The following is a 27,803-nucleotide window of genomic DNA, read 5'->3' on the forward strand; positions in this document are numbered from 1 at the left end:
ACACATGTGCTTCAGGACGACAGCTACATGACACAGCCCGAGAAGCTGGGTTCTGAGAGCAGGAATGGGTCGGGTGTGTGTGTGTGTGTGTGTGTGTGTGTGCAGGCAGAACCCCCCGAGACCAGAGAGGCTCACAGGGTGGGAGAGGAAGGCCTAGTGATGGGGACCAGGGCACGCACTGCACTTCTCTCTCTAAGGAAAGCAAAGACCCTACTTGGCTGAGCAGTTTTTCATGCAGCCATCATAAACTATACAAGCAAGATGTGGGGCTGCGAATACGCTGGGGGCGTGGGCAGGGGGAGGGAGGCAGGCGGGAATCCCGGGAAACCCTGTGTTCCTGGGCCTGCAGATTTCCCGGTCTTCCCCAGCAGGCCTGGCAGCCGAGCTGTGCTTCCCTTGGATCAAAAGCAAAACCAGCCACAAACTGACATGAGCTTATCGTCCCTTCATGTCTTCAGGCTGTCTTTGCTTCCATTATCAGCTGATAGGAAGCCCTGTGCTTTTACGTCTGGTGCCCAGTCCGGGCTGTAGGGAGCTCACCCTTTCCCCAAGCGCGGCGGAACGCCATCCGGAGCCGCCGTGGGTTTGGCGGGCACGCCGCTCTCCATGGGCTTTCTCCGGGCCACCTTATAGGATGTTGCCTCTGCTTCAGCAGCCAACCAAGTTCACGTACATGAAAACTGAATTCGGCCACCTTCGTATGTGAGTACCACTTCCGTTACCCGTCTTAATGCCAACGTCCTACTTATGAGTAGTCCACCCGCACCCCCAACAGTGAATACAGGGGATGTGGCAGCAAAACCCTGCACCGAGAGCCGCCGCCGGCCTGGCTGCCGGGCTCAGGGCTGTGTCTCCGTGCTCCGGTGTATCCGAAACACTGGCAGGGGCCTCGCGGAACAGCGTGCGGGCAGCGTCCCTGCCAGCGGGCACCGCGGTCACAAACGTAGCTGCCCGTCCTCCCACCATGGCGGTCAGAGCACCTGCAGGCTTGCCCTCCTCATGGCCCTTTGGCTCCCTCGGGCCAAAAGTTGTAGGTGCCTGAGATTCTGGATCCAAGAAAGAGATTTTTTTTTAATTGGTTTTATTTCAAAGTGCACTAAAGAAATGACAGAAATGCTCCGAACCAAGTCAAGTCGGATGACGCACACCAGCTTGGAGCAGACAGTAAATGTGGGCCGGGCACAGTCTGGGAGGGCAGTGCCCGCCGGCCACGCCACTCGTCACAGCACCGGGGCATTTGGGGCTCTGGGGCAGCGATGGCGGCGGCTGGCGCTGCTGGTCGGTGGACTCGTGCCACTTGCCCAGCTGTGTGGGGCCATCACCAGCGACTCTGTTTCATAGAAAAGCGACGCTGAAGAGCTGGAAGTTGACACTGGATTTGCACACCTGCAAGTCTCACGGGTTCAACCACTTCGACCATGTTTTTATTGATAAACAGGTATACATGTTAAAAGCCTCACACTGAAGCCGGACATACACGTCCACCCCAGACAACACATGTGCAAATGAACACGCAACACGACCTCTGGACGCGCGTCGTGTCTGGCCCCCTCGGGCCCGTCCCTCTGGTGGGGACACGGCCCTACCCCATGGCTCACACGTGTGTGCAGACTCGGTCCGTTGCCGAGACGTCCCCCAGCTTTGCTCGCCTGGCGACAGCTGTGTCTCAGGTAGGTCCCCCTGTGGATCTGCATCAGCAGCGGCAGAAGCCCTGATTAGGATAGGATATGGATTAATTCCAAACAGAAACGGAACAGTTCACAGATGAACAGAAAGGCGTCCGAGCCAGGAATGAAACACCAACTCTTCTGGGCCTGCAGGCGGGGCTGTAGGAGCGCCCTGGACCGCGTCCCGGCTCGCGTCCTCATGGGTCCCACAGAACAGCCGCAGACCAGGCAAGTTTAAGGCAAGTCCCCAAGGAGGGGAGCTGTTTGCTTTCTGACAGCATTTTCAGCTCTGCACTGAAGGGCCTGTTTTATCGCTCGTGACGTGGGAGAGAAACAAACATAAATGATACAAAAAATAAAGCTGTTGCCATCCTGAATACTCTGGGACGGTGAGTGAGGCTCAGAGTCCGGGGCTCTGCCTTGGGGTCCCCTCATGTGCTCAGCGAGGGCCAGAGGGCCCCCCCACCCCGCTCTGTGAGTCCCCGTGGCCAGGCCCGCCCTCCTCCGCACCCAGACCGACATCTGGTGGCACAAAGGGTGAGGCCGGCCCGAGCCTTCACTGTTCCCTTCACTGAGGTGCCGTCCGTACTCTGCTGACGTGGCTGGAACAAAACCACGGCAGCTCCAAGGTCCTCACGCACCCAAGAGCTTCAAAATAAAGTTAAAGCAGGTGGGCAGCGAAGGACCACACACGAGTGATTGTTCTTTGGATCAAGATATTCTCCAAAATGCAATACATTCATAGTAACGCCCGCGGGACGAGGGTCCCGTGGCAGCTCTCTCCTCTTCCCTGAAACGTCGGCTTCTAAAAAACAGCTTGTTGGCTGCACGCGGCTATTACCGGTCACGTCCCCTAGACAACACTGCCAGTGCTGAAGCGCACACGCACACACACGCACACGCGCACAGACATGCGCACGCGCACACACACACAAACTTGCCGAAAGGGTCCAAGCACGCGCTTCTGGGGCAGTGCGAGCGAACCTGAAGCCACCGCCGCGGTTCGGTGCCCAGATCTTCTGCGTATTCAGTGCAAAGTATCGGAGCTCACTGAGATCACAGTGTGTCTCTGTGCAAGCGCCCCTTCTTGCTCGAGCGAGGGCACTGACGAAGCCCCGGGTCGACAGGAACGCCCTGAAACCTTTAGCTGGAGAAGTCTGTCACTGGATTGACTTTTGTTTTTTCTTCATGATTGAAAAAAGCAGCTTAGTACACAGGACTTTAATCACCATGGAACAGCCCACGCGACTTCTCAGAAAATGCCAAGTGTTCTTAACAAAAACCCTAACCGTGAGGAAGATAATGACATTTGGCTTCTTCACGTGGCCACGTACCTCCCGTTAGTCGTACAGGCAAAAACTGGCCAGAGCGTCACCCCGTCACTGGTCTGGAAAAATCTGGTGTGTGACTCTAAATCTAGAAAACTCTGCTTGCTGCCAGCAACCGGTCTCTGTAGGCTCCGTCTGCCCTAATGGTCACAGGGGAGCTGCTCATACCCTTTCAGACCCCAGAGAAATAACTTAAGTCTGGTGACAAGTCCCGGCACGATGAGGCCTCAGACCGAGAACTCTGGGCCCCCCTTCCTGGGTCTGGTCTGCAGCCGCCCCAACCGGAAGCCAACAAAGGGGTTCATCCAGAGGAGTGAGGGGGGCCCCCCGAAGACAGACCGCATGCCCTCCCATCGCAGCCTTCGCTCCCACGTCGGCTTCTCGCTCTTCAGCCTCTCGATCTCCTGGAAGCAGAGAGGATCGCAGGTGGGTGGCAGGCCCCCCAGAACGCCCACCACGCGCAGGCCAGGCCCCGTGCTCTCCGCAGAGGAGCCAGACCCAGAGTCTGAAATCCGGTTCCACGCGACAGCTCTGGCGACGTGTGGGCCCCAGTGGTCAGCAGGGCAGACCCTCCTTGCTGTGCCAGCCCCATGGCCGGCCAGTGCCCCCCACCAAGCCCCTGCCCCACACACAGCCCGGGCAGCCACGGTGGTGGCAGGAAGGAGCCGGTCCTCGGGGTCAGGCCACTGGCCTTTTTTCATTTGTTACAAGTATTTATCAAGTGCCTGCTCTAGATATACGGTTCAAAGGCACGAAGGCAATTTGTTGACGCACCTCACGGAGCTGCTCCGGGAGGCTGGGTCTCCTAGAATCTGGGAATCGGCCTGGCTCTACCTGCCCGGGGCCGCTGACTCTCTAACCAAACGGATCCCTGAGTTTGCGGCACGCATAAAGGCAGGAAGGACAGACACAGAGGAGTGGACCTAGCAATCTCCCGAGTTAGCACGCCCACACCTGCTGGTGACCCTGACCCTGGGACTGCCCACGTACTCAAGCAGGCATGGCGGCCAAGGAAGCGTACCGTTTCGTCGTTGCATATGGAGTGGATCTGGGTGCCGAACATGACTGCAGTGAAAGTGAAAAACAGAAGACTCTCAAGGCACAGGAAGACCAACAGGATTACAGTCACGGGGGGTGAGAAGTCACTGCACTCTGCGGACAGAGAGGGCGGCTGTGAGTGCGCCCCAGGGCACACCAACACCCAGAGCGCATGCGAGCGTGGCGCTCGGCTCACAGAAGGATCCTCGTGGAGCCCGGCCCGGAGCCGGCCCCAGCAACGGCCGTGCTCGCCCGTCGACGGGCACCTTCGCTGCACACCACGGGGCGGAGGTGGTCAGTCCTTCCGGGCCCAAACCCACCCCACCCGCTGTGGGGCAGCACTTCCGTCTCACCCGAGGCTTCTGTGAGAGCTGAACCTGTGCGCTGACCTTCAGGGAAGGGAGGAGAGAGGACAGCCCTGCGTCCCCGCCCTGCGAGGCTACTCGCCCCCGCGGGGCGCGTCTGGCCGACCCACTGTCCCCTCCAGGGAGGCGTGATCACTGCCCGCTTCAGCGCACCTGCCGCAGCTCGCTCCCAGCCAGGAAGGCAAGGACCACACTGAATTCCCAGCCAGCCAGCCAGAAAACAAACACGAGCTCTGGCAGAACGACACTCATTTCCAGGTCGTCTCAGACTCGGCACAACTGCTTTGCAGGAACTATTACATGGCTAAGGAAGGACTGTGTGTCTGTGGCTTCGATACACGAGTGAAACCGACTTGAAACCCATATTCCTCACTAGAAGAATTTAGGAACGGACTGGCACATTGGTTCTCTTGGCTCTTCCCATTTTGCCCAACGGCACGCGCTTGCGGGCAGGGGACACAGGGCATGACTCACCAGTCCACTGCCCTCGGACACAGGAAACGAACTGGAGCCCACAGAGGATGAGAGCGTGGACGGAGGACAGAGCTATGTACATCTGCAATGAGAGAAGCCCGTCAGGACCGGGGAGCAGCCACAGGTTTCTAGGAGCAAAGGCCACATCGGCTGTCCACTGTCTTGCTTCGTTCCTTCATAAATGAACGAGGGGGGGACCCCATTAGGGCAGCGGGCAGCTGCCGCCCAAGGTCGCTCTACACCAAGGTGCCACCTCCCTGAACCGCAGCAGGGAAGGGGTTCCCAGCGTGCCTCGGGAGACCCTGTGAGCAGCTGGCACTGACGGTGCTGGAGAGACGGAGACCACGTCTCTGACCTAAATCCCCTACGAGTCACACGGCAGCAGGCACCTGCGGCCAAGGACAGCGCGGCATCGCGCGCGGTCTCGTCCCGGAGAGGAGCTTCTAGAGAAGCTGGTCTGCCGTGAGAACAGATTCCCCTGCTGTGGGCCAGGCTCCCATTAAAGAGGGGAGCGCTCCGTGAGTCCCCACGTGACCGCGCTTTACTCACCGTGAAGAGCACAAAAAACCTCTGATTCTTTTCTCCTACACAGTTGTTCACCCACGGGCAGTGATGGTCCATCTTCCGAATACATCTTTTGCAAATACTGAAAAGGAGAAATCCGGTTTTCAGTATGCCGCACTCTGAGAACACACAACCCGGGTCCCACATGCAATACACACAATCCGGTGCCGTCGACAGGCCAAGGGCCTCCTGCTCTTGGGAGGGGCTGCGGCCCCCAGGGCGGCGGGCACCCGGGCTGCTCGGGGAGGGCCGCGTACCTGCAGTGGTGGGCGCGCTCGGGCTTGATGCAGCAGCACTTGGGGCACTTGTAGATGACCTCCCCCGGCTTCAGCTGCAAGCTCTCCATGTACTCTTTCGTCGCGTTTCCTTTGGGTACTGCCCCCTGCAGTTTAGGGAGGATGTTTTGGTGGGAGAGAAGGAAAGATCAGCAGTCAACACGGCAGCTCAGATCTGACAGCTGCGCTGCAATCCGTAGTGCTGGGGCTGCCACTCCAGCTACGCTAGTGTGAAAACAAGGGGGCACATGGGTGGCTCCAGGGGTGAGGGGACAACTCCTGATCTCAGCTCAGGTCTTGATCCTGGGGTTGTGAGTTCAAGCCCAACCACGGCTCCCACTGGGCATGGAGCCTACTTAAAAACCAAAAGACAAAAATGAGAAGTGACTGTGTAACTCAGACACGATCAGGAGTTTTACTTTCATAGAAAAGTAGCACATGTATTAAAACGAACTCAAAATGCTTTATCCTTCTTAAGTGGGTAAGTCACCTGAGTTCTTTCTCACTTCACGCGGGACACACCAGAGGTGAGGCTTGTCGAGTCATTCCAGCTCAAGGGCGGCTCATTGTCCCCAAAGGGCGGAATGTTCTGTGGACAGCACTCCTGAGTCACCCCATTCTCCGGGTGGGGCTTCATGATAAGACTGCCCCGCAGAGCCTTCCTATCCACTGCGTAGGGCCGCGCTGAACAGACCCGTGATAAGGAGAGGGACTTATCTCATGTTTGCAGAGTTGCGCGGTGCACCTGCGCCGGAGGCCTCATCAGGAAGGCTCACACACACACCTGGGAAGTGTGGCCCTGAGCTCCTGACCGCACCCGCTGTGGGTGGGGAGGGCCCTGGGCGGAACAGCGCCCAGGTGGCAGCAGAGCATTTGCCGGTGTCCCACACGCTGGCCGAGGCAGCGCACGGGCAGCCGGGAGCGGGCAGGGACGGCCTTGTTCTTTGGGCAGTGGAGATGCTCAGTGAACAACACGTGTGGGACAGGACCCCAGGAGCCATGTGGGGTGCACTGAGGACGGGGACCCACGAGAGTGCAGGAGGTTCTGCGCGCGGCAGGCGGGAACAAGGTCTCATTTCCCGTTGGTTAGTGCCTCAGAGCCTGCACTTGAGCAGAAATGCGCTTCAGGAAGAGCAGGCCAGGGCTGTGGTGGGAGCACGAGCCCAGGAGATGCAAGGCGGGTGTGAGCAGCAGTGGGGACGGCGAGGGACTCCTCCCAGGCCGGATGCCCAGGCGGATGCCAGGCCCAAAGATCTGAGCCCCCGTGGGAGGGGGGCCAGCATCCACGCTTGACAGGGCACAGCAGTGAGTGTGCTGGGCCAGGAGACTGCGGACTGCCGGCTCCAGGCCCCCAGCAAGCCAGACCTAGAGCCCCTGAGCCAGCAAGAGAGGCTACGCCTCCAGGAGGCGTCCCGCCTGCTGAGGACAGGAGGGGCGGCTTCCTGCCCACCTTCTACCACCGTGCGTTTCCCTCCGCGCAGCCGCCAGTCCCTTCACTGTCCCAACACGGGGAAGCTACTCTGGTCCTAGCATTTCCTAACACTCTAATTGTCTTCGTAAACGAGATTAAAAAGTGAAGGGTTTAGGATGTTTTGACTTTGAAAACTTAAACCAGAACATCAGGCACAATATTTTATGACGTAACCTACATAGCACAATGTGGAGACTTTCATCAAGTTTCCTCCACTCGTCCAGGAATCTTAAAGACACAGTGATTCTGTAAATCCCATGACATCGACATTGTGCTCACTCCTGGTGACAGCTCAGTGCCCTATGTTTCTGTGATAGGAAACGCACCAGTTTTCAAACTCCACACACCTTAATTTTGATGCCTTCTTCTGCAAAGTGTGATCTGCTGCAACGCGCCTGCGTAAAGCGGCACGGCCCAGTAAGTGCCCGTCTTTCCAAGGACCGTCTTCTGAGGCGAGGGCAGGGGGCGCCACTGGCTGGGGGCCGCCATGCGCTGCCTTGGACATCTTGGGGATCCTGTTGGAGAGCTTTTGGGCCGCTGCTCAGAACCCTGGGCAGGCAGCACAGCTGATCAGGGCTTCCGGGCCACCCGGCTGACGCCCGGCAGCTGGTGACCAAACCCTCGGATTCTGCGTCTCTCGCTGTGCCTTCACAGAGCAGACCACAAGCTGAAGGCTGGAGATGCGGTCCTCAGTCTTGCATTCCTACTCTGGCCATCACCCGTCAGGGGTGCTTCTTCTGCGACCCATCTGTGTGCCTCGCCTCGGCTCCCCGGGCCACAGCCAGGCCTTCGGGCATCCTGTGACCCCGAACAGCTTTCAGCTCTACTGCCGCTTTTTCCAGTGTCCGGTCCCTGCGCCACCCACACATAGCTCTCTGCCACTTCGGGGCAGGGAACCAGATGCCTGCCCTTGGGGACACGGCTTCCAGCCACAGCCTGTGGCCAGGGAGGTGACGCTTCGCAATGTACTTCTTTTTCTTTTCCCTCGTATCTTTCCACCTCGTTTCCCCGACTCCCTGTCATGCATTCTGGATCCCCAGGACCTACAAAAGGTCCAGCTGAGAACGGGGCTTCCCCAGGACCTAAAGACACATTTACGATTGCCCAGGGGACAGGCCATGTGTGGAAACGGGCATGGGGTGTAAGCTGCAAACTCCAGAGGGCGACAAAAGCCCTGGGACAGAAGGCCCATGTTTCTACCACTAAAAAATCCCAAGAGACACAGAGACTGAGAGGTGTAAGACACAGGTCACCCAGCATCCAAGTGCAGGCCTTACTGGAGGCCCGCTCCCGCCAAGGAGTGGGCGGACCGAGACCCCGAGGTCTCTGGCACACGGGCACACACACATGAAGGGGTCGCCCTGCCATCTGCGGGAGCCGCCGTACAGGAGAAAGCCCCTCCTCTCGCAACGTCCGTGCCGAGATTTACAAACCAAGCTTTACTGTGTCTGTGATTTACCTCCAGGTGCTCTGGGGAGGGACGAGAGGGAGCAGGAAGGGTATCGCTGGCGCGAGCCTCACCGGGACAAGCTAACAAAGCTCCCGCTCCACTTCTGGGTGCTGCGAACGGTCTGCAGGAAGTGAACAGAAAGACAGGGACTCTGGTGACAGGCGAAGCTTGTTCAAGCCTTGCTTTGTTCCCTGTTCAGTCTTGTTTTCTGGTGTGGACTGACCACCACGTCTGTGAGCTGGTGGCTGCCAGAGGGGCGCCCTCCGTCGGGTGCCTGGGACAGGACCGCAGGCGCCACGAGGGCTTGGTCAACGCCAGGCGCTCAGCCAACACCTGCTGAGAAGGTGGACATTCGTACACAGACCAGGGTCTGGGACAGCGGGCTCTGGGTCGTGGGTGGTCTCTCTCAGTTTTCAGTCCTCAGCGTGTTCCGGAATGTTAAGATCCGTGACAGTCTCACCTTCTGATAGGAAGACCGTCCCCTCTCAAGGACGCCACTTCCTTCCTGTTCCTCAGAGCCAGGGCCTGTTCTCAGGAACCATGTGACCCGAAGCCAGTGCCGGCACAGACTCACTGGTCCTGCTGCCCCGTAAACTGTGAGGTCCCAGTGGGGTCTGTGCCCTGCCGTCATGCGGCAGTTCGGTTCCAGTGCAGCCGAGACTGGACCCCAGGACGGTAAAGCTGTGACCCGCAAAGACAGCAGATTCCCCGTGCTGGGGGACAAAGGACGGATGCGTGACTCTGCGGGGCCATGCCCTCTCCCGTCAGCCGTGGGGATTTGGCCCCCAAGGATTCCAACGTGCTCTGGTCTGCGGGACTCCTCTTCCTCACCAGACGGCAAGGAGAGACAGACAGACGCCCAAAGGACAGAGACGCGGGAGGAGCCTGTCCTGCTCTCCCGCTGGTCCGCCCTGACAAAAGCCTCCAAGACCCAGTTCCAAGGCCTGTCGGGAGCCAGGCATGTCCTTGTCCTTGGGCTCCTCAGGCTGCCCTGGACGTCCCCGGTTTTATGTACACTGACTCCAGCAGTGTCTGCAGTCTTCAGCAGCGTCCAGACACGAAACAGCGACTTCAAAGGGACAAAGAACTTGAAGGGACAGTTGTCCAAAGAAGACACAAATGGCCATAAGCTCACGGAACGACACTCAGCATCCTCAGTCACTAGGGAGATGCGGACGGAAACCACAGCACGACTCGGCTTCACGCCCGCAAAGCTGCAGTCGTCCGCAAGATGGACCAGGGCCTGAGGCTGTGGACGAGATGCAGCCCTCACGCCGCGGCTGGGCACGTGCTCTCCAGTGCGGGGAACAGTCTGGAAGTTCTCCCAGCGTTGAACGTAGAGTTCGCCCGGGACCCAGCAGTTCCACTGCGAGGCATCTCCCAAGGGACACGAGACGCACCTCCAGAACACCGGCGCGGGAGCATGTGCAGCAGCGTCCTCGGTAAAGCTGGACAGTGCAAGCGCCCCAGCGTCCCTTGGCGGATCACGCCGGGAAATGAAACATGGTGTATCCGGACACGGATGTCCTTCTGCCGTAAAAAAACACAGTACTGACACGGCTACGAGGCGGACGGTCCAGGCAGGCAGAGCCCCATCTGACAGGGTTCCGTGCGGGTGATGTGTCCAGCACAGGCCCGTCCGCAGACGCAAAACAAGCTGGCAGGTGTCAAGGGCTTGTGGGGAGAAGGGCCCGGGCGGTGACAGCTAAGGGGCACAGGGCTTCTCCTCTGGGTGATGAAAATGTCCTAAAACTGACTGCGGTGGTGGACGCACAAGTTGGAATATATAACACACACTTAACCGTGCATTTTAAAAGCCTAAGTTTTGTGCTGTGTGAATTCAGTCTGAATTCCAACGCTGATGTCCAGGACCCCAAACTTCTCCTTGACCTTGGATCTCCCTCCTGCCGCTTCGCCCAGCATTCTCTGTAGTGACCCGGCAGGGAGAATCAGCGTGCCCACAAGGGACAGGGGCAGCGTCGCGCACACGCCTTCTCCCCACCACGCAGCATGCCCGGCTCTGGGGCCCTCCGCGAAGCGTGAGACCTTCTCCCACAGGAGCAGGGTTGGGACAGGAGCAGCACTGCGGTGTTAGGAGCAGGGTTTCGCTCCTGGAGAGAGGCTTTGCTGCATGAAAGAAGGGAGGAGAGGGCCCAGAGAAGTCTGTGAGGGGACATCAGACGGGGCTGTGGCCAGAGATGGCACAGTCTTCGTGAGGTGAGTCTACAGAGTCATCAGCAGACCTTGCATCCGAGTCTGTCCGTCCCGTGGCGCTGCTCCCCGCTGCTCCCCGGCCGGGTCTATGACACTGTCCTCTGCCCAAGAGTCCCCCTCAGCAGGGACTGAGTGAACAGTGTAGGAAGAGCCCCTGGGGTGTGAACTCAGCACAAGTCAGATAAATGCGCACGTAACCACACCGGGTGGGCCGGCCGGTATCAGTTCACCCTCAGACGGATTCCTAATATGATTTATAAAATAATCTGTACCAATAAGATATTAACTTCTCAGTATATTCTGCAGAGAAAGCTACCAACAGACATGAACCGGGTAGATGCTAATTCACCCGTCAGGAGCCCCTGTGCCAGTAGCGGAAAACTGTGGTTTTACTGCCGTGGGAAGCAGCTTTTCTCTAACACTGCTCCGCAGGGACCACCGGGTGGTACCGCCTGCCGCACGGCCCCGCTGACGGTGGGCACCTCCTCGGGCTCTGCAGCGAGCCTGGAACTCAGCGTCTGGGGGTGACTCCTGGCTGAGCTGCCAGGGTCCGTACCCCTCTGCTTACCCTGAGGAAGTCTCAAACCTCAGAGAGAGAGCCTGAACCAACACAGAGGTTCTGAATCTAGTGACCTTCAAGACCTCAGGGACCAAGGGCAGTTCACGGTTGTAGATCTGCCCCTCTCGACTCTCAGGGAAACTGCTCCCAAAGGACCCCACCTGGCCTCAGACTTGAGGTGACACAGAACGATCAGGGAATTGTAGAGATGCAGGGAACTCAAGATTAGTTACATGGTGAAATCCAGAAGCTACAGCTCTGGCCGTGAGTCTTTTCTTTAGAGGAACAGAGTATCTGAACCAGGAGGAATTTATGAATCTTCTAGTCACCATCTGTCCATCCGTACAAACTGCCCAGCGGGATATTTTCCATTTGTGCACTGTGACATCATTTGTGTCTGAGTGATGTTTATTCTCCAGTTAAGACCTGGAAAACGTGGGGCGTCTGCATGGCTCCGTCAGTTGCGTGTCTGACTCCTGGTTTCGGTTCAGGTCAGGATCTCAGGGTCGTGCTCAGAGTCCCGCATCGGGTTCCATGCTCAGTGGGGAGTCAGGTGGAGGTTCTCTCCCTCTGCCCCTCCCCCCATTTGTGCACGGGCCCTCTCTCTCGCTTTCGCTCTCGCTCTCAAATAAATCTTAAAGTAAGACACGAAAAATGTGGGACGCCTGGCTGGCTAAGTCAGTAGAAAAGTGACTCTTGGTCTGGGGGTTGTGAGTTCAAGTCCCGTGCTGGATGTAAGGATCACTTTAAATAAATAAACAAACTTAAAAAAAGAAACCATGAAAAACACCAAGCCTTTACCCAGGAAATAAAAGCCTGAGGCCACAGGGTCTGTGGGGCCACACAAGCAGACATGAAGGAAGTGCGGGGTGACAGCGAGTACTCACAGGGTCGGTGAGCATGGTTCTCAGGTGGGACGACAGGGCCAGCACCGCTAGGCAGTTAAACAGGACTCCATTGACCACAGAGTACCAGAAGTCTTTGGAAGGCAGCAGCATGACGAATGTCACCACAAAGTCCGCGTAGACGACCAGGAGCCACGTCATGACGGCACAGATCATGCCGCAGCCATCGCGGATGAACCAGACCCTGTCTGCCACATCGGCCTCCGAGGACGAGGAGGACGAAGAGTCGTAACTGTCATTTTCGGTCAGGAGAGGGTGATGCTCGACATCCCGGAGCCGGTGTCCTGATGACGGCATGATTTCCCCGCGCACCCTAGAGGGGGACAGAGAGCTGGTGAGGACCGGGGGACACATGCATGCTTGCTCGCGTGCCCTCTGAAACCTGACGGGTTCCCTGCTCTGGGCTGTCTCACGGGGACCGTCTAAATACACGTGACAGAAAAGACAACTGAACAAGATTTGAACCTTAAAATCTTCCACTTCCGTGACTAGCTGACAGCCTGTGACACTATTGGCCCCACTGTGTGGGGCGATGCCGAGACGTGCGCACTGTCCCCTGCAGCCAGCCACAGGGGAGCCACGACGAAAGGACAGGCCAGATGCAGACTCCCGGCCCAGGGGGAGACAGAGTGAGTGGCACCGAGCCCGCGCTGGCCCATGGCTGCGGAGACCCGGCCCCCGAGCCACCCTCTGCGGGCAGCTCTGAGCTCCTGCCCGCCCTCCCCCACCGTGCCCAGGCCGCGGCTGACGGTGCGCTCGCCCTCAGCTCTGCACCTTCTGGAAGGCCTTCCTTTCTGCTGTCCTCTCTTACAAGCTTTCTTCACTTGCTAATCCGTTTCTCCAGCTCTCCTTCCGCACCGTTCCCGTTTCCCGCCGTCCCGGAACCAGGCACGCAGCGGGGGTGCAGGAGCTCCCGAGCCTTTCCCGGACTGGCTGACGGCTGCCTTCATGCACACCCTTCTGTCACCAGCGTGTGACCGAGCAGCAGCAGGACACTTGTGGCAAACATCAGGGGTCCGTTCAACGGCCCCGGAGGCGCTCACACGAGGGAGAGAGGCCCGGGCGGCCGGAGTACTTCCTTGGCCAGAGCCCGACGTGGAGCAGGGGCTGCAGCGGGCTGTGGATGCCCTCGGGCCGCCACACGCCCTCCACGCACCATCCTTCCGCCCAGGCGCGGCCTCCTTTCCTCCCGCAACCATGGCACCACCGTGACAGGCACGGCGGTGACAAGGACCGCGCAAAGCCGCCGGAGGTCATGTGGCACAACCTCGGCAGAGCTCCCTCTCGCTGGGCAAATACTCACTCGAAGTGGTTTCCCACTGTCCGTAAATTAACCCTGCTCCTGGGTCTGACGAAAACAGCTCTCGGGTTTTTCGTAGGAGAAACAGAAGAAACTAAAGACACAGTGACTGCGCACGGGTCACGGCCGGCCGACCTCGTGGCTGGCACCCGCCGAGCCTGCCACCGTCCCAGCCCATCCGCCGCCTCCCTGTCACTCACCGGGACCCTCCGTGCCGGACCTTCCTCCCTCCCAAGCAAGCCACCCCAAAGGGCTCTCCTTCCTCTCAAGAGCACGCTCTGAGAGTGGGGGGGTTCTGGGCCGCACATGGGATGGGGTGACCTGAAGAGGAGAGCCGACCCTGGCTCTGCCCACACCCGGCCATCAGGGGCCGAGACTGGGGCGGACGCTGCCCCCTTCCCTGGGACGCCCAGGCCCCGCACGTCAGTGCTGCCTGCAGCGCACAGAGCCCTCGTGTGTCCCGCTCCTGACCGACTCACACGGAGGCCCTTTCACTGTGTGTGGCCCCCAGCAAGGGCCTGTTTGTTGTCAGGCAGAAGCACCAGCGAGAACCCGGTCCCCTGCTCAGATTCCAGGAGTCTCCCAGTGACTTCCTTAAGAGGGTCCGAGTGAGTCCTAACTACACATCACCAAGCACTGAAGCAGAAAAACTCCTCCAACCGGAAATCATTTTGCTTTATGGCTCCTCCTCCAGCAGGACAGCGCCCTTGACAAGTGGGCGCCCACCTGCTGTGCAGTACGATGGGAAGCGACAGGCTCGCTTCCTGTCCCGGCGTGTCTGTACAGTCGGAGTTCCATCCAGAAAGCCCGAGCCCGCCCGTCCTCTGGCGGCACACACAGTAGAGGCGGAACCTTCCCAGTGGAGACGCTGGTGAGAAGCTCCCCCACCCCCCACCCCCCAAGAGCATGGTACAGCTCTGTCGTGGCATGTCCCTACGCCACTGTAGATGGCAAGTCTGTTCCTACAGGAAGAGAAGCCACAAACATGGCAGCACCGGGTGTGGTGGGAGCTTCCCAGACAAGCTTATGAGAATGTGGATACATGAAGTCTGCGTGCAGATGTTACAAAGCCGCATCCGTACAGCCCACCAGAAGGCAATAGGAAAATCCCAACACCCGAAAGCAGTCAATGAACACAGCGGGGTACGGCGGGCAGAGTCCACTCTCCGTAGCCCACGGCACGGGCGTTCTGCCGCGTCACCGCGCTTCTCCTTCGTGGATGCAGGAGGAAGGGCACGGAGGAGAGGAGGCAGCAGCCCCTTCACACGGAACCATCTGAGTCTTCTGGAAACAGGACAGCAGCGGCTTAATGACACTAAGTGAGCCCATCGTTGGGGTCGGGGCGCGTCTCCTCCCACACTCAGTGCCACACTGCCCTCGAGCTCCTGAAGACCGTTTCTGAGAGACACCAGAACGCACCATGGGCCATCAGAGGGCACGTCAGCATTTTTGACTTTAGTGGCCCATTTAACGGGATTCTGTCCACACTCCCAAACCCAAGCTTAGTTGATGCTCATGTCAGAGAAAGCCCCGTTTCCCAGAACACGGCCAGCGCCACCGGAGATCGCCACACAACTCGATAGGATGACCATGCGAGCAACACGTTCCACTAATGTCACTCGGCACATGCCTCGCCCTGTAACACCTGCTGGTAACTTACACAGTCACTTCCCGGAATCCCCCTGCGCAGTGGTGAGCAGACCGTAGGTGGCGGCCGGCGGGTAGACAGACCGGCCTTCTGCACCGCCCGTGCTGCCCTCTCCATGATCGCAGTTGGCGTCCGCGGCAGAAAGGACGCCGGGACGAGACACCCGCATAGTCACTCGCTTACCTCACAGACGATCTTGAAACATTACTTGAATATCTTGCGCCTTTTCTTCAGGATCTTAAGGTGCATAGTGTCGCGTGTGACAGGATCTGGAAGACAACAAACTCTCATTAAAAAAGTTACTGATTCAATGACCAAAGCGTGTGACGCTTCGTAGGACAGGATTAATCTGGAGAGCTGTAGAACCAGTGTAACATTTGACAACCACGTAACCACGAAATCTTTACTCCTCTGTGTTTTCATTACTAATAAACTACGAAATGATGGGACAGTCCTGAAAACAAAGTCATTTACTTTACATCTACCCGTTTCCCCCTCCTGCTACCTGAGCCCCAGCATCAAATACAAGTCTAGAAGCCAAAATCTCCTGAGAAAGATCCCCAGGGATCCCCCAAACCAAACCAGATCAGCCTATATTTCAAAAGTCAACAAGCGTTTTAGCAGCCACAGCATAAGACTTCCAGAGAAAATGGTAGCGTGAGACCAAGAGGTGAGACCCGCTGAGGAGGGAGCGAGGCACAGGAAGGCAGGCGGGGCACCGGACGTGTCCATCTCCTGAAGGAAGAAAGTCCCAGCTGGCATCTCCCTCCTGGCTCCTGGATCACCGGCAGGCCGGTGACTTGCCGTGGCATCTCCAGAAGCCTATGGCCTGAGAGAAAAGGCCTAAAGATACCAAGATGGGGGTGGGGGGAGCCCCCAACAAAACTAGTCTTTATTTCCAGCATAAACCTTTTCATGAGTTTTTTTAAGCTGTCCATTTATTTCCAGTCTTAATGTCATATAACTGACGAGCGTCCCTGTGTGTGTTCTAGGCGGACAGCAGAATGCTTCGACTGACCTACAGGTCAGAGGTTTTGAAGACAGCCCGCATTAGGTCTCCTGAGAGACAGAGCCCAGGAAGAGGGGAAAAGGAATTCCGAAGAAGTAAAACGTAGAGAGAAACCTTAAAAATTAAAACACTGTATCTGTGAGACCAAAAGGAACATTCTGACTTCCTAGTTACTGAAAAATAAAAATGAGAGAATTAAATTTAAAAACAAAGAAACAAACAAAAAACAGGACCGGATGAGAGATGAGGAACTCTCCCAAAAGGAGAATTAAGTGATGAAGACAGAGACCTCAGGCGACAGCGTGAAATCCAACTAGCTGGCCTGGCGTCCCAGCAGCAGGAGGACTTCCTGCCGCGGTCTCGCTTCCCTCCTGGCTGCCTGCTCTGTCCTCACCCCGTTTCCTTCCAAGAGATGATTTTTCTACTTAAGCCAATGCTCCATCGGGGTCTATCTTTTGAAACCAAGACCCCTAAGACAGCAGGAAGCTGGCCTGGAAGAGGGGCTGGGGGGTCAGCGGTGGCAGGGAACCCCCTAGTCTCGGCCACTAGCCAGACTCCCCAGGGCAGAGCGGAGGCCACTCTCTGTCCGCCCTTCTGCCCGGCCGCCACTGCAGGGCTCCTCGGGAGCCGCTTCTCCCCCAGCACTTACCGACAGCCCCTGCCCGCCTGCCCGCCCTTCCACCGCCACCCACCGGCCAGCGTTCCCAAGTGCCTGCCGGCTCAGACCCCTTCCAGCTCGGAGCCCCTTCTGGATGTCTGAGGGACACATGTGGCCGTGACCCCACGCGGCTGACACTAATGCAGGCGACTTTCCAAATACGGTATTTACGCAGAGTAACTACGTTCATGGGCTATGTACGCAACAGCCAACAACTTTAAATACCTAATGGTATTCTGAACTGTTTGCAGATAAGCTTATGCTGACCATGTTTTAAAATAAAACTGGCTTTGGAAGACACAAGACTACTCATCTCGGACATCAGGTTTCCAGAAGAATCTCTACAATGAGATCAAATCCCCAATTACTTTTATGCATTTTAAAAAGTAACCAACACAGCAACCCCTTCAAAAAGCGGTCTGGCACTTTCTCCAAGTTCAACACCCACCCAGCGAGTCAACAACTCCACCTGGAGGTACTTAAACAGGAGAAGTGAATGTGAACCCAAAACACACACACAACTGTCCGCAGCTTTATCTGTAGTACTCCCCAGACCACAAACAACCCTAACATCCACCACCAAGGAGGCACCGAGAAACTATGGCATAGTCATACCAGGGCACACTGCTCCGTGGCACAGAGGAAGGAAATTAATGAGATCTGCAACCACACGATGAATCTCAAACGTCATGTCACGCGCACGGCACCTGAAGCCAGGCAGCAGCAATTTATTCTGAAGGAAATCAGAACAGGGGTTTGAACACAGCGGGATGACTGAGAAGAGCCCAGGGTAACTTTCTGGGGTGATGGAAATGCCCCATATCCTGACCTCACTGGTGCCACCGGCATGTGCGTCTCTCAAAACAAAAGTCAATGAGTTATTAAAAAAAAAAATCAACAGTACACTTACGATTGTACATTTCATTGTACGATTAAAAAAAAAAAAACGCACAGGAGAAAAATCAGCAGCACGGGACCAGGTGCTGGGTGGGAAAGGTGAAGCGGAGGCCAACCTCTAGCCAGAAGCTTCCTCCAGAAACTTCACGCAGGGCCCAGGAGGTCTCTGACCAACTTCTGTCTGAATCTTCAGGCGGGGTTCTTGGCCTCTTTCCTCACCTTTTCCTTGGCTGTGAACAGACAATGTGCTCTCAAATACAAACTGAAAACGAACGAAAAGACGTCAGTATTCTTTGGTGGCCAATAACTACAAAGAAAATCAAGACGGGCGCCTGGCTGGCTCAGTCGGTAGAGCGTGCAACTCGTGGTCTCAGGGATGTGAGTTCAAGCCCCAGGCTAGGTGTAGAGATGACTTAAAAATAAAACCTTAAAAAAAAGAATCAGATACTTTCATTATTGCAATAAAAAGAATGTCTACCCTAGAGTCCGATATTCATGTTTATGTTAAGGTGCTGTTTAAACTCATTATGGCTTTACTATCCACACACCCACTGATGACCTATAAAAAGCAGGAATCAGCAGCTCTGCTTCAGGCACAGCAGCAGCACATGAAGCCAACGCGAGCCATGAGAGAGCTGCTTAATTCAGACACGGAGAGGGGGAGCGCCAAGCACGGTGTTCTCGGCCCCGGGCCCCAGGATGCGCAGCCCCAGATGGGAGCTGTAGCCCGCAGGAGCTCACAGACCCGCAGAGGTGGGAATCAGGCGGGTAAACAATGTGCTAAGTGTTATCCCCAAATTAGGAGCACTGTGTGAGGACGGAGAGAGATGACAGCAGCTAACTCCATCCGGAGGAGCCAGAGAAGGTGTGAAAGAAGCCGCCAGCATGGTGGGCCCTGACAACAGCGGTACAGACCGAGGTGAGAGCAGTGCGAGGAGCCCAGGTGGGAGAGGAGCACGGCAAGCCCGAGGGCCGCAGGCTCAAGGTGAAGGAGGGGGAGAAGGCCACAGGGGAAGGGCAGACCGGGGCCGCTCACAGAGCGCTCAGAATGCCCAGCTGCGCCGTCTGGAAGTCTGGACTTGTTCTAGTACGGGAGGCACCAGATCTTTGGCAAATGCACAGAAGTTTTAAAAAATAATTGGTGACACCAAGGACGGAAGGAGGAAGCTGGCCAACCAGGAGGCTGGCACCACCTAGAACAGAGAAAGCACCCACAGGGGGCCAAGAGGGAAGCAGGGCCTGCAGGGGACTGAGAGCTGTTACGGGAAGCAAAAGCCCAGCGGGCGCCAATGGCGAGGTGTGGCTGGGGCGCAGCAGGGGGAAGTGAAAGGGCTTCAGAGGCGTTTCTGCCCCGCCTGTGTCTCCTGGAACATAGGAGCCGCAGATCAGGAAGAGCACTCCCCCGAGACTGGGGCTCACAGAATTTAAGGAGCTTCTGGAAAACTAGCAGATTATCACCTGCCCTCCTGCTACTCCATCCTAGAGAGACCAGGTGGGAATGGACGCGACCACTCAAGGGGCCCCAGCAGTGTGGGGCTGGAGCTCTGACAAGGGTCCAATGAGCCAGCGAGGGAGTCGGGGGGCTTAAGAGCACAAAGGCTGGAGCAGTCCGTGCCCTCAAAGCAGGCGCTGGGAGAGGCTCAGCAGGGACCCCTCCCCACCAGGTTCTGTCATGTGCCGTGAGCTCGGGAGACTGGGGGGTGAGGAAATTAAAGAAACACCTTTTTAAAGACGCAGGTAAGTCCTGGACACACACAGCTAGAAGGGAAAGTCGAGGGAGTCCTCCTTGAGCTTCCGCTCTCCGCATTGTCTCATGTCGCATTATCTCTGGAGTAATACGGGGCTGTGTCTCCATCCCTGCCCCAAACAGTCGAAAATCCACTTACAACGTCTGACTCCCCCAGATTTAACTCGAATAGCCTACTGTTGACCTGAAGTCTTACAGTAACAAACACCACAATTTCTGTATGTATTATTATTTTTTTTAATTTTACTTATTTGACAGAGAGATCACAAGTAGGCAGAGAGGCAGGCAAGGGGGGAGGGGAAGCAGACTCCCTGCTGAGCAGAGCGCCTGATGTGCGGCTCGATCCCAGGACCCTGAGACCATGACCTGAGCTGAAGGCAGAGGCTCAACCCACTGAGCCACCCAGGCGCCCCAATTTTTGTATGTATTGTTATGGCAAAGTAAACAAGAGACACCAAAGTGTTAAGAAAATCCTAAGGGGTGCCTGAGTGGCTCAGCTGCTTACATGTCTGCTTTCAGCTCAGGTCGTGATCGCCGGTCCTGGGATCGAACCCTGCACTGGGCTCCCACCCTGCCCTGGGCTCCCCGCTCCAAGGGAAGCCTGCTTCTCTCTCTCTCTGTCAAATAAATAAATAAAATCTTAAAAACAAACAAAAAAAGAAAATCCTAAGAGAAAATACATTTACAGTACTGTATTATATTTATCAAAAAAAAAAAAAAAAAAGCTGACATGTAAGTAACTGTGCAGTCACACCCATGTTGTTAAAGGGTCACCCGGGCTTCATCTCCACATTTGCACACGGGCCGCCTTAGACCCGAGGGGTTAAGTCCCCGCAACCCCCGACCCCCGTGAGTCCCTGGGGCTCCATACAAATCCCAGCACAGGGCATCCTGCCTTGACCATGGCCGGCTTTTAAAAGCCGAGGACAGCCCCAAAAGGGACTTAGCGGAAGCAGAGCGAAGAAGCAGGTGCAGTCAGGCCGGTTAAGCTGGGGTCGAAGAGAAGGTCGGCAGAGAGGCCCGCCACACTTGCTCCTGTTTGCTTTCTCGTCCTGAACTTACTGGAACTCTTCTGGCAACTACAAGGACAATCCAGGTGCTCTGTGGTTTTCTGTTTTTGAAAAGACTGAGTGTCCAAGTTGGCCGACTCGGGGGATGACCCTTCTTCCTGAGCCGGAGGAAGCAACAGTGGGGCAGGCGGGGGCCTGTCTGCAGAGAACCGTGCAGACCGACTGAAGCGAAAGCCGTTCACACGCCATCCCACCGTCTCCTGGGCACGGAGTCAGGGGCGGGCTGGGGGCATTCCAAGCGCGGGAGGCAACTGAGACTGGAGAAGGGACGCTGCGCGGGGACACTCCAGGAAGCCGTGGGCCCAGGCAGCACGGCGGAGCCCCCCAGTTTCTGACAACGGGAGGGGAGGGGCTCGCGCTGCTCTCCAGAAGCCCGGCTCGGCCCCCACAGGCCTAACGGGCTGGAGAGTGGCCAAGAATACAGGAGAGAAAACCAGGGTATCCAAGGCAAGACCTGAGCTGAAATGATTCACCGGGCCCGGAGCGCAGGACGAAGGGGAGAGGCCTGACAAGCCGGGTGACCGAGAAGTCCGGGGAACTGGAGGTCCTGGGGAGACCAAGAACCTGCTGGGGAGGAAGCGACGAGGCAGCCAGGTGGGGCCGAGGCTGGGTCAGCGGGCCAGCGCCGAGAACTCCGCGGAGGCACCGCCCGGGACCGCTAAGAGCCGGCAGGTCCCGACCTGGAAGCGAGTGAAGGGGAAGGTCTGGCGGCCTATGCGGGGGCGTCCCGCCGCCCGGCTGCTAAGCGAGCCCGGACGGAGTGGGAAGACCGGGCACGGTCCTAGCTGAACCTGCAGCCACAGTGGGGCGCTCAGATAATCCGCTCCAGTGTGTTTACGGCAATTACGTTCTCAAATGTTCTTTCCGTCCATTTGCAATCATGAAAGATTTAGCTTGCGCTTTCAAACCCTACCAACAGCGTATGCCGTACGAAACCACTGTCTCCTCAAATTATTGTATCTAAAGAACAGAATATTAACCTTTAAGGGAAAAAAGAAGCAGAATATTCAGCTAACTAAAGCTAAGCCTCAATCGCATGCTGGCACATTCCCCATACTGTGAACGGTAAACTTATTTAAGGTTTCTAGAAAGGCCTTCCACACTAAAATATGGAAGGATGGCAAATGGAGGAATGTGCCCACGTTGTGGGGGGGCCGACAGGACTGGGAACGGAGTCAGTCTCATGAATGGGGGGCGGGGCAGAGCCGGGTCTTCCTTTCCCACCAGCCACAATTCAGTCTCTTACTGGGTCCTCGTCTGTGGACACCTCAGTGTTGCCAGTGCCCAGCTCAACCCTGGGTCTTCCCTTTATCTACAGGCTCTCTAAACGACCTTCTAGACTCTCGGGCCCACTGTCACTGCTGAAGACACATCTGTCCCGGAAGCTCCCAAACCGAGCAGGCACCCCAGGTAAATCCCGCCGCTGCTCAACAACCACCCCACCCACTGGCCCTTACGACCTTCGTGGCTGCACGGAGGCACCTCCAACTAGTTGTCAAGGTCAAAACACAGGAGTCACCCTTCAATGGGCTTTCCCCGACCCCCCCACCAAACCCTTAAGCAAGTCCTGAGGGCACAATCTCCAAAACCAACCCCAGTGGGGCCTCCTCCCCCTCCCGCCCGGCCAAACCAAGGCCCAGGAGCCTGACCCCGGGCAGTCCGCAGGGCGCCTCCCACACGTGCTCCTTTTCTGCTCTCCCTGCGGCCCTCGCCCCACGATCCACCCCCATGCAGCCCCGAGTAACTTCCCACAGACAGAAATCATACTGCGTTCCTCCATTTCTTAAAACCACCCAGTGAGTGCCTCTGCCTCTGCAGGCCTCCCTGCAGTGAACCCCCCCCCCACCCCAAGGCATGCTGACCTCACTTCTCACCCCCCCACCTGGCTGGCCGTCTCGCGCCTCTGTCATCACCATCACACCCCGTTCCCGGCTACGTCCCGGCCCACACCCAGGACGCTCCACATTCCGCACCCATCTGTGGAATGAACCAGTGAGAGAACCGGGGAGCGCGCCAGAGGAAGCCCACAGGAACAGAACAGGGAGGCGATCAAGTGAGATCTGGCCTGCGAGGAGAGGTCGGGAGTCTGGGAGCCTTGGGGAAAAGCAGTCAGGGAGAAATGTGGAAGGTTACCAGGAGAGAGGGAGACGAGGAAGAGAGAAACCCACTGGTAGGGGTTTTCCGGGGGCGCCTCCCTTCCTGGGGCAACAGCCGAGCGTGCCGGCTTGACGAGGCCGTCTCACGGGTGCGCTCACCCACACGCCAGAGGTCTCGCTGCTACCCCCGTACCGCAGCCACAGCTGCATTCTCAAAGTCAAATGGAGCCGCTCTTTTCAAAATCCCAAGAAGGTCAATGAACCCCGAGGAATTCTAAATCCAGAAACAGAAAGAACCCAGAGTTCCAAACTCTCTAGGAGTCCTGTCCCGGGAACTAGCGGAACCTCAATCAGGCTCCTAAATCCCAGCCTCTTTCCAGATGTTCCTAAATAGGGTTTCCTTGTTTAAAATGAAATGAACTTTTTTAACATGAGACGCCATTGAACCCGAAGCGCTACGAACACGGGCCGCACCACTCCTGAGCTAGCTGTCAGCGGCCAATCAGTGACCGCCCAGAGGCTGGAAAGGGAAAGGAAAGGCCAGCTCCGACTACCCGTCTCCCGGCGCGGGGCTTCATACGCATCCGTGCACCAGAACCCGCTGCTGCCTCAAAAGCAAGGCGCTAGTATGGCTCATTTGAGCCACGGGCCCATGAGGCCTTAAGATGGCAGTAACTTGCCCAAGCTCACAGCCAGGAAAGGGCGGGCGCAGGACTGTCCTGACACCAGAGCCCACGTTCTTCCATTAAAATACACCGCCTCGCAGAGGAGCTGGTTTTAGAAAGTGCTTTCTCTAATGAATAAAGTGAATTAGGGACTGTGGGACTCTGAGAATCCAAAACGTTTCAACAAAGAAATGATACTGCAGAAGCCTGTCTCGAGAGACACCGGAAGCTTCTCCATCCCGACTGTTTCTCGCTTACAGGGTGCCGCGAGGGAAGAGCACCCCTCCCGGAATGCAGAGCCTAGGGCCACACCCTTTCCAAAGCACCAGCAACACAGGGAGCTGGCCTCTGCTCCCACGTCCTAAGAACACCCCTCATGCAACCAGTATTCATTTAGTTCCTCTTACCCTCTAGACATACAGCCCCTCACCCCTCCCTACCTGCGTGAGGACACTCCCTGCTTAGGGCTCTGCCCCCTCCCACAACCAAGTTTAGACACCCTCACCTCTGGCGGGTGTCTCTGCAGAATCCTAATCTCAAGGTCACCAGGTCCAACCACCACCCTCTGGGTAGCCACAGGAGTTACAGCCAAATACACGGTGCGGGTCACAGAGGCAATGTGGTCCCAAACCTGTTAGCCCTGCCCGTGACACTCAAGGTTCCAGTGAATCCGGCTCCCCTACCTTTTGGGGCTTAGTGCGCACACTCTGTTCCACGGGGCGCTCATGCTGGTCCCCTCTCCACGCCCTTTCACCCCTCCGTGCTTCTGCTCCTGCTCTCTCCTCCAGCAAGAGGACGTTCACTCTCTGCCCGGCCAGCTGAGTCGTTAATAGAGCACCTCCCAAGCCCCCTCGACGTAGAAGGATGACTTAAGTGTTTTCAAAACCGTAAGATGCTGTACCAAGGGAAGGCACCATCCTGGGGCCACACGGAGTCTGGGTTTTATGAGACAACAGGGTTCTAAGAAGGCTCTACCGGAATGGAGTAAAACTCAGCGATAAGCAGAGCTACAAACAGCAAGACAAGAATGTGTTTGCAGAGAGACGCAAAGAAGTCAGTGAGTGGGAAGAAATCAAAGAGGCAAAAGTGAGAGGAAATGCCTAATGGCCTGTTCCGTGACAGGCAGGGCAAAGAACAGACACAGAGTTCATGGGAAGTAAGGACTCTCTCTTCCTCAGAGGCAGAGGAAAGAAAAAGACTGATGGACACTGAGAGAGATTTTTGGGTAGAAAAGACTCAAGGTTGAGAGAACTCTTCCAGTAGCCTCTGTCTCCTCCGTGTTCTAGAAGGTAGTCATCTGTCAGTGGTAAAACAAAAGGGTGTGTCTTTAAGTAGAAAAGGACCACGAAGGAAGGAAGGATGCTGCTGTGCAATCAAAAACTACAACCTTGCCCAAAAGGAGGTTTGGTCTTGGCTGACAATCCGACTCGGGGTGGGAGATGGGCACCCCAGAAAGACCCATACTGTGATTCAGGGGGGCCTTTGGGTCTCACAGTATCCGCGTGGTCAATTAACGAATCCGTTACACTTACAAAATAGAACCCACGTAAAGACTCTGGGAACACCGAGGCGCACATGAGTTTCCCGGGCTGGCAGTACCCCGTGCACACTGTCTCCTATCGATGCTAGGAATGTAACACATCGGACTCCACAGAGAGAGGACAACAGAAGCTTCACCCCTGCCCCCTCCTCAGACTCTGTGCGAGAAGCCTCTCCCCTTAGCTGATTTTAATCTTTATCCTTTACCTGTAATAAACCACAACCATGAGCATAACGGCTTTCAGTAAGTTCTGGGAGTCCTTCTAAATGATCGTCCAGCCTGAGAGTGGTTTTGAGAACCCCGAGACTTGCCACTGATGTCAGAAGTGAGGGTGGTCTTGCATGACTGTCTCCCTCTAAACTCTGCAGTTGCCTCTCACAGTCGGCCTGAGAACTTCTCAGATGCTACAGCCCAAGGGTCACAAAGCGAGGGGTCAATACGGATGCTGGACACTGGCTCTGGGGCCAAAAGGAAATTCAAATTCAGTGAGTATTTAGACTTCATGCTCTGCTCTAGTGTTGGACTTTTTTTTTTTTAAACAAAATAATCTGTATTATTTTTCTAATTGAGATATTATTTTTAAGAAACATAATTCCAAAAAGCTGCTTTAGGAAAATTGTCTTGTAGAGTTGCCCAACATGGAGTGGAGCAGGGCAGCTCCAAAATCAGGAAAACTACTTCCCACTTCATCCCAAACATTAAGTTCACATGTAAACTTATTTCTAGTCCCATTTCTCAAACGACCAAAAACTATTAGTTCTACCACTAGAGAGTCCCAAGCCTGCAGGTGACAGTTCCAGCAGGTACGTGGAAGTCAGTCCACACCTCTGACTGAATCAAGACGTTTTAGTATTTTCTCTCTCACTGAGAGGGCCGTGAACTGAGAACGCTGATACCGTGTGACCCATTCCGTGCATAGGAATGCTTGTGCTTTCTGGAAGGCGCCTGCTCTTATGGTGGACTGGTCAGCACAGCTGTAAGGTCCAATCTGCGCACTGTCCGCGGAGGCAGGCTCTGAGCCATTCGTAGTGGAATGCTTCAGCACACACTTTACCCCCTCTGCTTTGAGCTGAGACAGTGGCATAAAAAGTTCCCACGGCGGTTAATGAATTCCTCAGGAAACCACCTTTCAGATGGCCTTGTTCTCCTCCCTTTCGCAACTCAAAAGTGAAGGTGCACCCACCAGCCTAACCCCCCAGAATATACAACCCAAACGACTTCGGTAACTCAAACCCTTTTATCTTCCAGAATGTTCAAGAAATGCAACTGAATGCTCCCGTCTCATCCCCCCCCCTTTTTTTCAAATATCCCAAGATCCTTTCACATTAACCAAGTTCAATAAGGTAACTTTTTAAAAGGTGACTTTGGGTTAAGTACAAGTGGTAAAACAAGGTTAAAAAGATTAAACTTGTCATCTGTGAGGTGAAGAGCTTAGGAAGAAATAGTTACTGACCCAGATTTCTCGACCATCTCAGACAGGAAGAGTACAACAGACAAATACATGTGCGGGAGGTACCTACACCAAGCGGACTCACTTGGACTCACAGTGGAAGAAGCTACAAGGCCGCTGCCCCGACAGCTCTTCCGCTCCCATGTAACCACCATCATAAACGGGTTATTTATAAGCTAATCAAGTTTGTCCATCACAGCAAAGGGACTTAGTTCCCGCAGCAATGACTCCCCAGGAGAGATGGACCTTGGCTGCAGCGAGAAGACGTGCAGACGTTGCCCCGAAGGCGGACCAGACTGTCCGAGATGCCCTGCCCCGCAATCCTCACCCCACACCCCGCCGCCAAAGATCACTGATGGGGGAAGGGAAGATAGCCACGAAGAGGGGCAAAGAATACAAGAACAGTTAAACTTTTTAAAAGGAAGGGGGGCACAGGAGCCTCCGAGGAGCCACGGGCGACGTTCAGGGGAGCCCGTCGTAATACATGCCTATAAACCACTCTTTACAGCTCCCAGTAGGGTTTTACAGTCTCTCTCTCTCTCCGCCCTAACAACAAGCCCGTGGTTAGTTTATCAGAGCGGAAGCCGCGGCTCCGAGAGCTGGGTGTCCTGCCCAAGGTCAGGCAACAAGCTAGGGCTGCCATTCGCGCCCGATCCCGAGAGATCAACGAAGGAGTGACCGGGAGACACCTGGAAGGGAAGTCACGCACCGGCACAGAGGTGCCCCCGAGGAGCTCGGGAAGGTCGCCGGTGCGCGGCGGGTGGAGGAGAGGGCGCAGGGGGCCGAGGGAGGGGCGGCCGGGGACCCGGGGCGGCCGGGAGTCCCCGGCGTGAGCACCTGCCCGGCCCCAGCCCGGCCCGGCCCGGCCCGCCACACTCACCCGAGGCCCGGGCGGGGTCGCCCGGCGCTGCGGCTTCTCCCGGCCTGCGGCGGCGGCGACTGCGGCGGCTGAGGCAGGGACGCATCATGCGGCCGCGCTCATGGCCGGGCCGGGGCGGGCCCCGCGGCTCGGTTCGGGTGGGTCCCGCCGCGCCGGTCGGAGGGAGGCGGCCGCCGAGCACACACGAGGGCAGCGAGCCCTGCCTGGAGAGCCGGGCGGCGCGACCCCCGGAAGTGACCCGCGCGGGGTCGGCGGCGCCGCGCTTGCGCAGTTCCGGGCGCGCCGCTGCCGGCCGCGGAGAGGACGCTTGAGGCCGTCGGTGGGGTCTTGGGAGCCGGGATCTTCGCGGACCCGAGAGTCTCGAAGACTAACGGCTCCTTGTCCAGGGCAGCTCTTGGTCGAAAGCAGCGCTCGCCAAAATAAAGGGATCCATCCACACCGAAGTCCGGAAGAGGAAGGATGGGGGCTACGGGCTGCCGCGCAGTCCAAGCCGCGCCGTCCGCCCGTCCAGTTCGCGGACCTCGCAGGCCGAC

At 56.8% G+C, this 27,803-nt stretch overlaps 2 protein-coding genes across 4 annotated transcripts in view; one reads left to right on the forward strand and one right to left on the reverse strand.

The window, feature by feature from the left end:
- Positions 1–19,101, forward strand: part of LOC116578870 — a 59,922-nt gene extending 40,821 nt beyond the window's left edge. Inside the window, 1 exon segment of the mRNA XM_032323451.1 lies at positions 16,251–19,101. The gene's annotated coding sequence lies outside the window, so the exon portion shown is untranslated.
- ZDHHC7 (zinc finger DHHC-type palmitoyltransferase 7) lies at positions 1,065–27,384 on the reverse strand. Of its 3 annotated transcripts, none has more exons than XM_032323886.1 (8): positions 27,271–27,384; positions 15,442–15,527; positions 12,293–12,623; positions 5,694–5,818; positions 5,422–5,518; positions 4,873–4,954; positions 4,017–4,147; positions 1,065–1,711 (listed from the first exon to the last, which is right to left on the reverse strand). In XM_032323886.1, the coding sequence occupies exons 3-8, from the start codon at positions 12,605–12,607 to the stop codon at positions 1,694–1,696; spliced, it is 768 nt and encodes a 255-aa protein (XP_032179777.1). In that variant the 5' UTR covers positions 12,608–12,623; positions 15,442–15,527; positions 27,271–27,384; the 3' UTR covers positions 1,065–1,693. The 3 variants fall into 3 exon arrangements, with proteins under 3 accessions (XP_032179777.1, XP_032179776.1, XP_032179775.1); XM_032323885.1 differs by having other exon boundaries at positions 1,378–3,399; positions 4,017–4,060; XM_032323884.1 differs by having other exon boundaries at positions 1,378–3,399.
- Positions 27,385–27,803: the final 419 nt, after the last annotated feature.

This window comes from Mustela erminea, chromosome 19, assembly GCF_009829155.1.
Source record: "Mustela erminea isolate mMusErm1 chromosome 19, mMusErm1.Pri, whole genome shotgun sequence".
Taxonomy (NCBI): Eukaryota; Metazoa; Chordata; class Mammalia; order Carnivora; family Mustelidae; genus Mustela; species Mustela erminea.